Source organism: Grammomys surdaster, unplaced genomic scaffold, assembly GCF_004785775.1.
Source record: "Grammomys surdaster isolate TR1022 unplaced genomic scaffold, NIH_TR_1.0 958, whole genome shotgun sequence".
NCBI classification, from domain to species: domain Eukaryota; kingdom Metazoa; phylum Chordata; class Mammalia; order Rodentia; family Muridae; genus Grammomys; species Grammomys surdaster.
Window position 1 is genome coordinate 3,726,626 of NW_021605377.1, and position 13,468 is coordinate 3,740,093.

The 13,468-nt window shown below is 39.9% G+C and overlaps 1 protein-coding gene across 1 annotated transcript in view; it reads right to left on the reverse strand.

Annotated features, from left to right (window-relative positions):
• Positions 1-13,468, reverse strand: part of Cfap54 (cilia and flagella associated protein 54) — a 283,790-nt gene that overhangs the window by 49,220 nt on the left and 221,102 nt on the right. The window contains exons 62-63 of the mRNA XM_028783037.1: positions 5,329-5,499; positions 1,441-1,664 (exon numbers count right to left, since the gene is read on the reverse strand). Of these exons, the coding sequence (XP_028638870.1) occupies positions 1,441-1,664; positions 5,329-5,499 (395 nt within the window). The remainder of the gene's footprint in view (positions 1-1,440; positions 1,665-5,328; positions 5,500-13,468) is intronic.

Here is a 13,468-nt window from a genome sequence, read left to right on the forward strand (position 1 = left end):
TTCATTGGCTGGTAGGCATGTGGGCAGACTCTACTTCATTGCTACGATGAAAAGAGAAGCAATGAACTTGGATGTCTCGCTGTAATAGGATGTAGAGTCCTTGGCATGTAGTCGTAGGACTGGCATAGGTGGGTCACATGGAAGTTCTATTGTAGTTTCGTTAGACGTATGTGTGTGAGTGCACTTGCCTGTGTGTGTGTGTGTGTAGAAGTGCAAGGTCTACTTTAGTGTGTTCCTCTATCGTGCTCCACCCCATTTTGGCTAGACTGACTGGCAGGCAAGCTTTTAGCATCTGCTTATCTTAATCCACTCACCCCAGTGAAGCTACAACACCTAACTTTTTATATGGGTGCTTGGGATGTGAACTCAGGTCCTCATGTTTACACAGCCTTTTGATTTCATGTGATCCCATCTGTCAGTTCTTGGCACACTTTCCTGTGCTACTGGGGTCATCATGGGAAGTATCTTGCTTACACCTAAACCAGCAGGTATTTCTCCCACATTTCCTTCAGCAATTTCAAAGTAAAATCATAGGTGATACATTTGAATTTTCACACTTTCCTTGTCATGCCCCTTAAAAGAATTTCTAAAGTAATCTAACTCCTTTTCTCTCAAACCTAAAATTTGTTTCTTTACCATCAGATTAAGACTCCATCCAGGGGCTCTGCCTTTCTACGTTGTCTGTCTCCACCATCTCAGAATTTCTTTGGCATATTGTAGGAATTCAACAAATGTTTATTGATTATTGAATTCTAAGCCCTTATTCCTAGTTTGAAATGATTTGTTCAGTCTACTCAAACTTCTTCATTTCAGTACCTTGTTTAAATATTCCTATTACTCCAGACCATGACAATTTTAAAAAATAACTCTTAAAACTTCATTTATATTCATTTTTATGCCTTGTCAATAGGAATCTCTAGTTTTCCTATTTTATAAAAATCTATTGACTTTAATAGAACTGTCCCAAATAAGAAGCTCTCCAACTCTTAACTCACCTAAAGTTTTTCCTTCTTTAATCTATTCATATTAACATTTGTGAAAAGTACAACAAATCCTTTACATGTTTAAAATAAATATAAAGAACTTGGGGATAGATTTAGAAAGACTTAGACTAGGTTATGGCAAAGTGATGATACTGGAATTTGCATCAGATCTTAGCAAAATGGCTTCCTGAAAAACATTGACTCTATGGGAAGATAGACAAGTCCGAGACATTTCAAAGGTTGGTGGGAATGACAAGAAAGACTTGAAATAGGAATCATCCTGAAACTCCAGGCGACTTGGTTTGCCTCTCTATGTGGTTCTACAGAAATGAGCTTGCTTGGAAACTCTGGGTAAACTAGAAATCTCTGAGCCACTTGGAAGTTGTTGACATGCTCCTTTCTGCAATAGGAGGGTGATCTAAGACAATTCACAGAGATCAATGTTTTAGAAGCTTACCTTGCCGGATGATTCAAACAGAACTTTCTCTAGTGGAAGGAGGTTTTCCAAACCTTGAAGAAGTTCCCTCGGAAACCCATCGATGCACGAAGATGTGTAGAGCTGTAAGTATCGTTTCAGGAAAAGATGTGTTTCTTTTTGGCGCAAAATCAATTCAGAGTTGTATAGGGATGTGAGGAGTGTGTCATCAGGCAAAGAAATCCCTGAGACCGGAGTTGCAGATGCTTGGGAAACAGAAAAATCATTATTTTAAATTTATGTGAGTGACAGAATGGTCTCAGTCTTGATATTCATTCACTGCCTGCTGTGACGCACCAACCCTAGCCACCATAGTCCCGCCACCACCTTGCTCTGTGGGATTTATATACTAATGGGCTACTGATTGCCACAGGCTTCAAGGGAAATCTCAGAGGCACATAAGGATAATATTTCTGGTTGTAAATGTTAACTGTACCATCTATTCTTTCCACCTGGCTTATTTTGGGTGCCCACAAAACATACCCTGTAGTGGAGATTTGGGTGCATGGCATTCTTCTGGCAAGGGATCTCAAAGACCTTTGTGGATGGTTAGGAAAATTATGGCCAGGAGAAAGGGAAAGTTAGGAGGGTGCATAATGAATAGGACAGGTCCATGGTCAACAGAGGATCAGTCCCGCTAAGATCTTCCAAAAAACAACATCAATGACAATGGTAGTCATAATACCATTGTGCACTGTATGAAGATTTTCCTTGAATTACTCAAATGTTGACTTCCATGCCCCTACATCTGATTGCAATCCTCCTTCTGAGACTCTCCTGTCTCGATATTGTATAAGAATTGCTCCCCAATTATTCTCTGATTGGTCAAGAAAGAAGCTGTCCAGCTAATGACCGAGCAGAGAGGAGAATAAGGGCTCCCAACCAGAGGAGGTAGAGGGAAAGAGAGGAAGAGGAGATTTGCTACATGGAGAGGATCCAGGGGACACCATGAGAAAACACTTCGAGCAGAGAGAGACAGATCAGTACTGAAATGCAAGTATCTCTCAGGGATTTTGGCTGGGAGATAACCAGAATAGCATAGAATACTCAAACAGCTTAGTATTGTTCAGTTGTTGTACTTTAAAGATGTTAAATAAGTCTAATAGTCCTGTCTCAATTATTTGAGAGCTAGCAAAGTTAAGGGAAAGTGGAAACACTTATAGATTTCCATTACAGAACAAAGCAAAACAAAACAAAGAACCAAAACCATGGAGGACAGTTTCAATTAAGCCAGAAACTGGAAAGCTCCTCTGCTGTCTGTTACCTTATTGGCTAAGGTCACTGCTGGATGTGGGGAAGATTAGCACTCCAAGTTTACAGGCTGGACAAAACCCTAAGAGAGCCCAAAGCATAAAAGCAGAAAGACAAATACTTCTGTGGAGAAGTGCCAGCCACTGCATTCAGAGACAAGTGGTGGCACCAGGACATCCTCAGGGAAGGCTTTTCAGGCTCAAGTCCATATCATTCCTCTCTGAATGAGTTTCCATCACTGAACAATAAGCTTGCAATCCTGAAACCATCGCCAGTGGTTGCTTATTCCCTCACTAAAACCAGATAACTATATTCAGCCATTCTGTGACTCAGCTTGGTTGCCCTGCTGGCTTCTCAATCACTGGACAACTGGATGTGGACCAAACAGTCTTTTTTGACTGACTTCATGAGCATCACTAGATTGCTGACTTCAAGGGCACCAATGATGCATAATAAAATAATAATATTGTCAAAATAATGATGGGAAGGGCTGATGTAAGCAGACTTTACCAGTCTTCCTAGATAATCTTTTCATGGTGTGCTGGCTAGTTTTCATGTCAACTTGACAGGGTAGAGGGACCCTCAATTGAGAAAATGTCCCTTCTCAACTGGCCACAGCCTGTGTGGAAATTTCTTAATTGATGACAGATTTGGGTGGAGGGCAAGCTCCTTGTGGATGATGCCCTCCTGAGCAGGTGGTCCTCCTGGGTGCTATAAAGAATCTCTAAACCATGAGGAGCAGGCCAGCAAGCAGCCATCTTCCATAACCTCTGTGTCAGCTCCTGTATCCAGGATCCTCCCCTGGCATCCCTCAGCAATGAAGTGTGACCCATGAGTTGTGAGCTGAAATAAACCTTTTCCTCAAGTTGCTTTTGGTCTTGATGTTTTATCATAGCAATAGAAACTCAAGAAGACACGTGATTATGTTTAAAATTATAATTAAATATCCTATCCAAAGTCATGCATTCCATCTGTTTCACACAATTGGTAGATAATTGAACACACCCTAAAGCCAAATCCTATCTTATTCACTTTGTAAAGCTGTCACTTGGTTGTCCCTCATTTTTTACCTGTTTTGCTCTATAGACCACTTTGGCAATCTTGGGAATCCACCAGATACCTTTTTGTCATGATGTTTTTAAATATGTGACATAAGATGTATGGACTTTCTAAGACACCAATTACATGGCAATATTATTCCAGACCAAGGTTTCTGTACTGCAGGTCCAAGTCCCTGAAACTCCCATATGGGGTGCTGGGCTGGGAGAAGCAGCTGGGTATCTGGTTGAGCAAGTCTTGAACCCCGGACCATTATCTGGACAGCAGGTGTTCGGCTTTTGCCCCCAGGCCCTGGTTCTTTTCATTCAACTTCAGCCCTCCACAGCCCCTCCCAAAGAGAGGTCTACAACCTTCAGTCACAAGGAACAGTGCCTCAGGTATCTCCAAGCTCTCAGACCAAGTCAATAGGCATTATCTGCTGCCAGACCCTAACCCACCCTGAAACGGTATATAAGGGCTCTATTCTGGAGAAGTAAAGGTGTGTTCGAGAATCATCCTGGTGTCCGAAAGTCTCTGTCACAAGAGCTGTAACACTTGGGGAGAGATCTGCTCTCCCCAAACCTTCCTGGGGCACCAAGCTGCTTCCTTGCCAGCTAGCGGGCTTCCTATGAGCCCAGCCCAGGCTGGATCAGCGCTGAGAGACAGGTGCAGCACCTGGGAGTGACCGAGCGGCAGCGGAGACTCGGGCAGAGGCAGCAGTGGGGGCAGGCTATCTCTACTCTCTGCTCGAACTCTGTACCCTTTGGCCCAGACCTCTCACACCAGGCCTGGCCGGAGACCAACGGACAGTGGAGATGCAGGTAGAGGCAGTGGCAGAGACGGTAGCAGACCCTCTCTGTTCTCACTCTGTCCTCAGCCAGGAGATCATCATGGGACACCCTCTCCAACCGGGGACCCACACTCCCAACTTTTGATAACCCTTCACTCAGATGTCAAAATGATGCTATGTATTAGAAACATATATATATATATATGTATATGTATATGTATATGTATATGTATATGTATATGTATATGTATATGTATATGTGTATATGTATATATGTATATATACATATATATGTGTATATATATATGTGTGTGTGTATGTACATATATGTTTCAAATATACATATATATGTGTTATATATATATATATAAAATACACACATCTATACAACTTACATGTATATATAACTCTATATGTTACATATATAACTTATAAATAGCATATATGAAACTCTATAGGATATATATATATATATATCACCTTAGATAACATATATAACTTCATAAGTTATAAGTATATAACTTATATATGACACATACATGTGTATATATGTATATATGTATACACACACATACACACACACACACATATATATATTACCTATAAACTCTGTAAGTTAGAAACATGATCTGAGTAGGGAAGGAGAATGATACATTCTTTCTTAAGACATGGATACACACCTAGCAGTTTGCTCATGTATATATATATTACCTATAAACTCTGTAAGTTAGAAACATGATCTGAGTAGGGAAGGAGAATGATACATTCTTTCGTACCACATGGATACACACCTAGCAGTTTGCTCATGTTGTTGATTCTTTGGAGGTGGATATAGTAGCGAATGAGGAGGATCCACGTAATATCCACTTTGGAGAGATTCCTCTTTCTACCGTCTATACAGTCGTACACATCACTTTCGCACGTAATTGAACTGGAAGTCTGGAAAACAACTTGGTAGTTCTCTGAAAACAAAAGAAACAAACAAACAACGATAATAATATAATACAATGCTATCCTTTTCCTGAAATAAATCTATGCACAAAGTCTGAGGGGGAGAAATACAACTTATAAAGGCTGTTACATGAGCAGGTATTCAATTTGAGGAAAGAATATGTATCACAAAGGTACCAAACCAAGTGTTAAAAAGACCATGGGAAGATATTTAGCACACATGCTGTTGCTGCTTTTTTTAAAATAAGGATTTATTTTTATTTTATGTGTATGAGTGATTTACCTGCATGTATGTATGGGTACCATATGTGTATGTGTACCATGTTTGTATGGGTGTCATGCACATGCTTGATACACACAAAGGCTAAGAGAAGAAGTCAGACCCACTGAACTTGAGTTTCAAATGGTTGTGAGCTGCCATGTGGACGCTGAAAACTGAGTCCAAGTTCACTGCAAGAACACCAAGTGCCCCTGACTCCAGGCATTGCTCCACCCCCCAAATTGTTATTTATTTATTTATTTACATACTTACTTACTTATTTTCTTACTTACAGTTCTGGGAATTGAACACAGGACCTAGTGCCTGCTAAGCAAGTGCCCTGCCAGTGAGCTACAACCACAGCACTGCTTCTTTATATGTAATGCATCTAAAAACCTTTGTACAAAACCATTTTTAAGAAGTTGAATGGCCCAATTTCAACAAGCGGTTCATAGGAGAGGTGTGCAAAGACTGTCAACAGCCAACTGGTAGGGCTAAATGATGAAAATTTTTAGCACCACGAAAAATGAGAGCAGTGCAGATTCAAGACGGAACATTCTCTTCCATCCCTTGGGAACTGACACAGTGGTATCTCACTGTAGTGGGCATTAGTGACATCTTAAAGGAAAAGGAGCGTGCACACACTTACTCAGGGGTGCAACAGCCCACAAGAGGATACCGCAGGATCCAACAAAATGGAGAGTGGAGACATCAGTGTGTGTGTGTGTGTGTGTGTAGTCTTATGCAAAGATGTTTGGTAATTTTGCAATAGAAAATGGAAACTATAAAACAGAAAACAGTTTATTTCTTTGACATTGTTGAAGGAAAATAGAATAAACCAGATCCCTCCATAAGGGAGGGAGTGTAATGTGGAGACTCCGTCCTTGTCTCAGCAGTGGTGCTCACTAGTAGGGGAGCTTGACAATCTCTGTGCCTCCTGCTTGCCTGTGTGCCGTCAGAGTGCTAATAGAGAAACGCTGCAAACAAGTAATGAGCTAATGTGCACATTCGACATGAAAGCAGTATAATGCGGTACCACTGGTATAAATTCAAGGGCGTGCATTACGTCCCTTATGTGGCTTGTATACAAACATTTACATATGATGTTTGATCAGGGCAGGGGGGAACAATTGTCTCTGGGGGATGAAAGACATAGAGATGAGAAGAGTCTTCAGAGGGTAATGGTCTGGGCATGTTTTCTTGACTAATAAATTGAATTCCCATGTACTTATTGTTACCAGGGAATGACGCTTCTCTGATTGTCTAGCTATCTACCACCCACCTAAGAAAACAAAATACTGTCCCTGTGCTTCTAGAGTACCTTGAGAATAACCCTTCCTTAAATCCATTTCCCTGTCTCTGTCTGAAGCCACCAGTCACCAATAACCATTAACCACATTTTTGTCCTAGGAATCAGACAATTGTCGCCACATTCTTTATAATCATTTGGAAACTCGATTTGGAGAAAAAAAAATTACATGTGTTTATCATCTTTTTGCACTAAGAATTCTACTTTTAAAATTTTATCCAAGACTTTTATAGGTGTAGTTCACTGATTCTTTGCATTGCTTTCTAGTATTCCATTAAATGCATACAGTGCAATTTATCTATCTAATCTGTTGTTGATAGGCATGTGAGTTTTTCTGATTATATTTTTAGTTTTTAAAGGCTTATTTTTATGTTATGAGTGTTAGTTTCCATGTACTACATTACCCTGTGAACGCCTTGTATGCAGGGAGGCCAGAAGAGAGTACTGAGTTCCCTGTAACTGGAGTTACAGATGGTTGTGAGCTACCTTGTGGGTGCTTTTAAGCATGGATCCATTTCCGCAGCCCCTGTATTTTGCTTTGTTCTTATTTTGCTGTTTTAAACAAGACTGCCGTGAATATCGGAGCATATAGTATTTAATATTTAAGTGTACAAAATACTGGGAATTAGAATAGGTAGTTTATTTTCTTGTATTTTTAAATGAATCTTTCTTTTCTCTTTTGTATACATTTTAGTATGTTTATCAACTACCACCAAGATGCAACTTTTTAAAATTTTCACTGAAGCTTCATTAAATTTACATATCATCCTTAAAAGACTCACAGAGGTATGCCGCTGCCAGCCATACAGAAGGCATGCTTTCCTGTATTTGTCAATACATTTCTATGTAGTCCTTGTTTACAATGTTTGTTCATCACTAGTAATTTACCCTTTTCAAGGTACTATCCTTGAAAGTCTATAGAATAAATGTTTCCAAATTGTTTTTTGAGAGTTTCATGTGCTGACATTTCTACCTCTCCCTCTCTCCTTCCAACTCCTCCATGTCCTCTACATCTCACCCCTCGAATTCATGATTTTATAATTATTATACACACACATATACACAAATATCTTTTTATTGATTCCAAACAGTGTTGCTTTTTTGTATACACAGGTATTCGGGATTGACAACTTAGGATTGGATAACCTATGGGGTGGGGGCTTTTCTCTATAGAAAACTAATCCTTCCCCCAGTCAGCAACGACTGATGGCTTAGAGCTCTTCATACAGGGAGGGGACTGTTGGGAGTGTTTTCTCCATCCACCTTGGCATGTTAGCTGGCATGGTCATTTAATAGGTCTTGTTTAAGCAACCATTCAGTTGAGATTTCATGGATTCGGCTTTCCATTGTGTCTAAGAGATACTATCTTGCAGCAAGCATCAACCCTTTTCTTTCCCTCTTCCACCATGTCCCCTTAGCCTTAGGTGTAGGGAATACGAAGTAGATATAACGACCAGGGCCAGGTACTCTGTAGTCACTCACTGTCTACCTTTTGGCCATTTGTGCATTTCTGTATATCTTCTTTCTACTGCAAAAGGAGTCTTTGAGGATGGGTGTGACTTACACTTACCTGTGGGTATAATGCATTTAGAGTATAGTTGGAAACTATATTGAATTAAGAAAACTCAGGTTTTCCTCTGGGGTCTATGACCCCTCCAGCTACAAGTTCTTTCTTGGGGTTTACAGGTTCCTTCTATAGAACAGGTCTTAAGTCCAATTAAACAACTGTTAGTTACTACCAAGATACAAGTGTCACTATTACATCATTGATAATATTCCAACAGGAAAATTGTTGTGGTCCATGGGCTTGACAGCTGGGTGGGACTGTTGATAACCTTTCTCCTTTGGAAGTTTGCAGAGCATCTTCCAATACTGTGGGAGTTGGTCTTCACGGAGAGCCTTTCAGGTCAACACCAGGATGATTCAGCAATAGAACCTTATCTTTAAGTTCTGGGAAGCAATAGCAATAGCCTATGTTTTAGGGGTGTACCTTGGATCTCACTCTGACAAACAACTCAAAGGAAGACATTGGTTTGGTTTTTTGTTTGTTTGTTTGTTTGTTTGCCTTTGCCTCTTGCCTGGATCTGGGGTTCTTTATAGATATACTATGGCATCTTTATGGTATAACTTCCTTTAAGATATATACGTATGCATGTATGTATGTATGCATGCATGTATGTTTATATGTGTATATATTACAAATTTGTGAATTAGATGCACACACACACACAGAGTACTTTTAAGTAAGCTTCCCCATGGTTCCTTTCTGCTTCCCTGGCTTCTGTGGTTACCCTTAATTATATACATTGTCTTCCTGGCTCTGGGTTACCTCAATCATGTCATAGTTTTCAGTCCTGTCTATTTACCTGCAGGCTTCATTTTTCTTTACAGAAGATTAAAATTCCATTGTGCATACACACATTTTCTATTCCCTAGCAATTTTGAATAGAATGGCAGTCAAAGTGTCCAAGCAAATATTTCTGCAGTAAGACATCCAGGGATGCACCTGATTCATTTGGAAGACATACTTTTCACTTTTAAATAATTCTCCATACCAACCACCTGTGGCCCCAGCACGTTGCAATCCTCCAGAGAGTTAGGGTGACCCTCTCCCTCACTTCCTGGCCACCATTGGTTGTCAGTTGTTTTCTTGACCTTACCATTCTGTCTGGGATTAGATGAAATCTCAGAGTAGTTTTAATGTACATTTTTTCGATTGCTGGGGACACCGAATACATTTTTAGGTAAGAAACAACATCTTGCATACGGCAGCTCTGCTAGAAGCACCCTTTTGTCCATCCCTTGGGGTCCTACATGTGGGACTCGTCCATGGCTAATGACAGTCCGTTATTATTATTTCTTTTCTGCATAGTATTATACCATACAGAACAGCCAGGACAATTTTGAATTGAAGTCATGATAAGCATTTCACTTCTGCTTGTAAAGGCAAGAGTTTAACATTCAAACACATAATGTAAGTGCTAAGAAGGGGTTCCCCACTCAGAACTCTACTATTTTCTGTCTCTCTCTCTCTCTCTCTCTCTCTCTCTCTGTGTGTGTGTGTGTGTGTGTGTTGTGTGTGTGTACGTACATACATGGGTGCAGATGCCTGTGGATCCCAGAATAGGGTGTCAGATGCCCTGGAGCTGGAGTTACAGATGGCTGTGAGCAGCTGAATGTGGGCACTTGGGATGGCACTCAGGTCCCCTACAAGAGCAGTTCATATGCTTAATTGCGGAGCCATGTCTCCAACCCCTTAGAACATTTTTTTAAGTGAAAGAAATTTCCTTTAACTCCGTTTTGGAGTCATGGATGATTGTTTAATTTTATTGAATTTTTTGTGCCTGTTTGAGATGATGATTATTTTCATCTACTAATGTAGTGACTGGCCTTACTAGATTCCGTGAGTTTGAAGTGCATTTGCATTCCTGGAAGTAATCCAATTTGACATCGTGTATCTTTCAACGGGCTGCTTATTTTCACTACTCATGCATGTATACGATCAAAAATAACACTTCCTCTCCCCAAAGGCAAGTATTCTCAAACATTTGTGCTTTACTTTTTTTAGTGGTTAGTTCTAGCTCTGAAAATGATTTTTTATAGTACTTTCTCTAAATTGTCGGTATTCAAGAATGGATTGATTAGCTCTCAGTGGCATTAACTCAGAGGCCACTCTTCTATCCTTTAGAACTATAACAGGTACATAGCCACATCTGGCCCTCCTCTGTCCGGTCCTCCCATGTCTGGTCCCCCTATGCTATCATATACCCATGATGTTCTAAAAGCTCTCTAATATCAAATATGGATGATATCTTACTTTATAACCTAACAGTAACTGCCCCTTTGCCCCCTTCTAAGATTTCTGTTGTCAAAACGAACACCGATTACACCCTTGTCTATATTCACAACCTTTGTTCATTTATCTCTAAGATGAAAAGCAATAAAGAATACTTGCTGAATGCTATGACACACCCATGACTCCTACACCTAGGGAGTGGAGGCAGAAGTGTCAGGAATTCAGTCATCCTTAGACGTATAATACCCCATCACAGAAGAAAAAGGAGGAAGAATAGGAGGAAGGAGAAGAAGGAGGAGGAGGAAGAGAAGCAAGAGGAAGAAAGGAGGAAGAAGAGGAGGGGGAAGAGAAGGAGGAAGAGAATTTAAATTAGGATTAGGATTACTCAATTCACTAAGACTAGATTTCTTCCACAAAGGCTTAATGTCACAATCCCACAGCCCATAAAGAATAAAGCATTTAGTATAAAGATCAAATGGATTATTTTAGCTCATAACAGCTACCAAATCGTGCCACCACTTCATTGGACCATGAATCTTTTATCTCTGAATATTTTTTTCCTTACTGAGGGAAATAACATTTTCATTTCACCATATCCTTTTGGGAAGGGGTGAGACAGGGTTTCCTTGTTGCTGGGATTAAAGGTTGTGCCACCACCTCCACCATATTCTTAGTGTCTTCTAACTTCATTATTATTCTATCTGCTGCCTTGCACCCATTCATGTTTCCAGGAAGTGTTCTTGAGATTGGCAACTTGCTCTACTGTTCACAGGGGCACTGTAGGTGGTTGCAAGGTGAGCAACATTGAGGGGGCTTTCTTCCTTTCCTTCATTTGCAATCTTGCATGCCAGGATGCATTGTCAAGAAATACCCTGAAAATAGTTTACCAATTTGCAAGCCATTTGAATCCTTAAAGGACTCTAAAACTTAACTTATGATTTAGTGAAATACAGGTTTATTTCCTCTCAGTCCCTCAAAGGCTCTGGCATCCTCCCCTCTGCTGTCGCTGGGAAGGAGTTAACACTCATCAAATCCATACTCCGTCTAACGCGCATGCGCTGCCTCATTCTGGAAGGTACCTTTTTCAATCAACTCATTATTTGTGGTAATTTAAAGTTTCATTTTGAGCCCAGCTTTTTATATATTTTTTGTTTGTTTTTGATTTGTGCTGCATGGCTCCTGGTAAAACTTTTCAACTTAAAGGCTCATTTCTCCCTTCAGCACTGAAAAATAGTTTTCTATTGATTTCTGTGATGACCGCCTCCTATTTTCTTATCCTTCTACGTCCGGAATGTATATTGGTTGCCATTAAAATATTTTCACTGAATCACTCTCCCTCCATTTCTCTTCTTCCTTCTCTCCTCACCTTTCTTATCTCACAAACCAGGCACTAGGTTGACAGGCAACATAGTGCATACCTGAACAGCAGATATGACCCTTGGCTGCTGTGAAGAAATGTGGCTATCTAAATGAATGGCTAAGATGTCTTGTCTATCCGTATAAACAAAGTCAATCTTGACTTCAGTCTCCCATCACATACAAGAGTCACATATAAAAATAGACCCTGAGTAAAACATGGATCTAAAGGTAAATGATAAAAGAAAGACAAGGACACAGGAAGGCATCTTTATTATTTTTTTGTATGTAAGAAAATATTTCTGCAGTTGAACATCAAGAGTACAAACCACAACAGAAAATACCTGTGTATTCAGACACACACCCATGTTCCCAGCACAGAGGCAAGAGGATTAAAATTTCAAGACTGACCTGAACTGGATAGCAAAACCCTGTCTCTTAAAAAAAGGAAGAGGGTTGTAAGCTGCACAATAAAAGGAGTACATGCTTTGAGCAATCAAAAATTAATTAAAATAAAAAGTCAAAACAGAACGGCGAAAATGATTATATATCTAGCTGCAGTGATGCAATTGTCTCATTTATACAAAATCCAAAAGCTGGCTAAACTTATGTTAGTAATTAGAAGGTAGAACAACCAGAAAGCAACTAACAACAGCACCAGTTCAATTTGGAATAAATCAAGGAAGAGAGAGAATTTCAAACCACAAAATATGTAGTCATTCCCAAAGTAAATACTATTGAATAGACAAGGAGACAGGTGACACTAAGCAAAATGTCCATATGAAACATCTACAGCTCTCTATTACAAAGAGAAAACTCCCAAGGAAAAATACGGAGGGTCCCACCAAAGCGTATGCAATAGCCAATATACAATATAGAATACAGCATGATCAGCAAGACAAATTTCAAACTAAACTGCCTTGGAGAACTTGTAAAGATGCATATGCCTTCTGATGCAATAATTCCACTCTTTGGCACATGTGTCTCTATCTCTATCCCTCTATATCCATAACCCTATCCATCTATTGATCCATCCATCCATCCATCTATCTCTGTATCCAAAAGATCACACAGAGTATTCAGAGCAGGTTCTTCCACAACAGCCTTCAGTGTTTACGTATGGACAATAAACAGTGCTATTATGTTACATCCACAGAAGACCAAGCCTTTCAGATAGTGTTAAACAAAAGACTCTAGCTGCAGTGATGCAATCGTCTCATTTATACAAAATCCAAAAGCTGGCTAAACTTATGTTAGTAA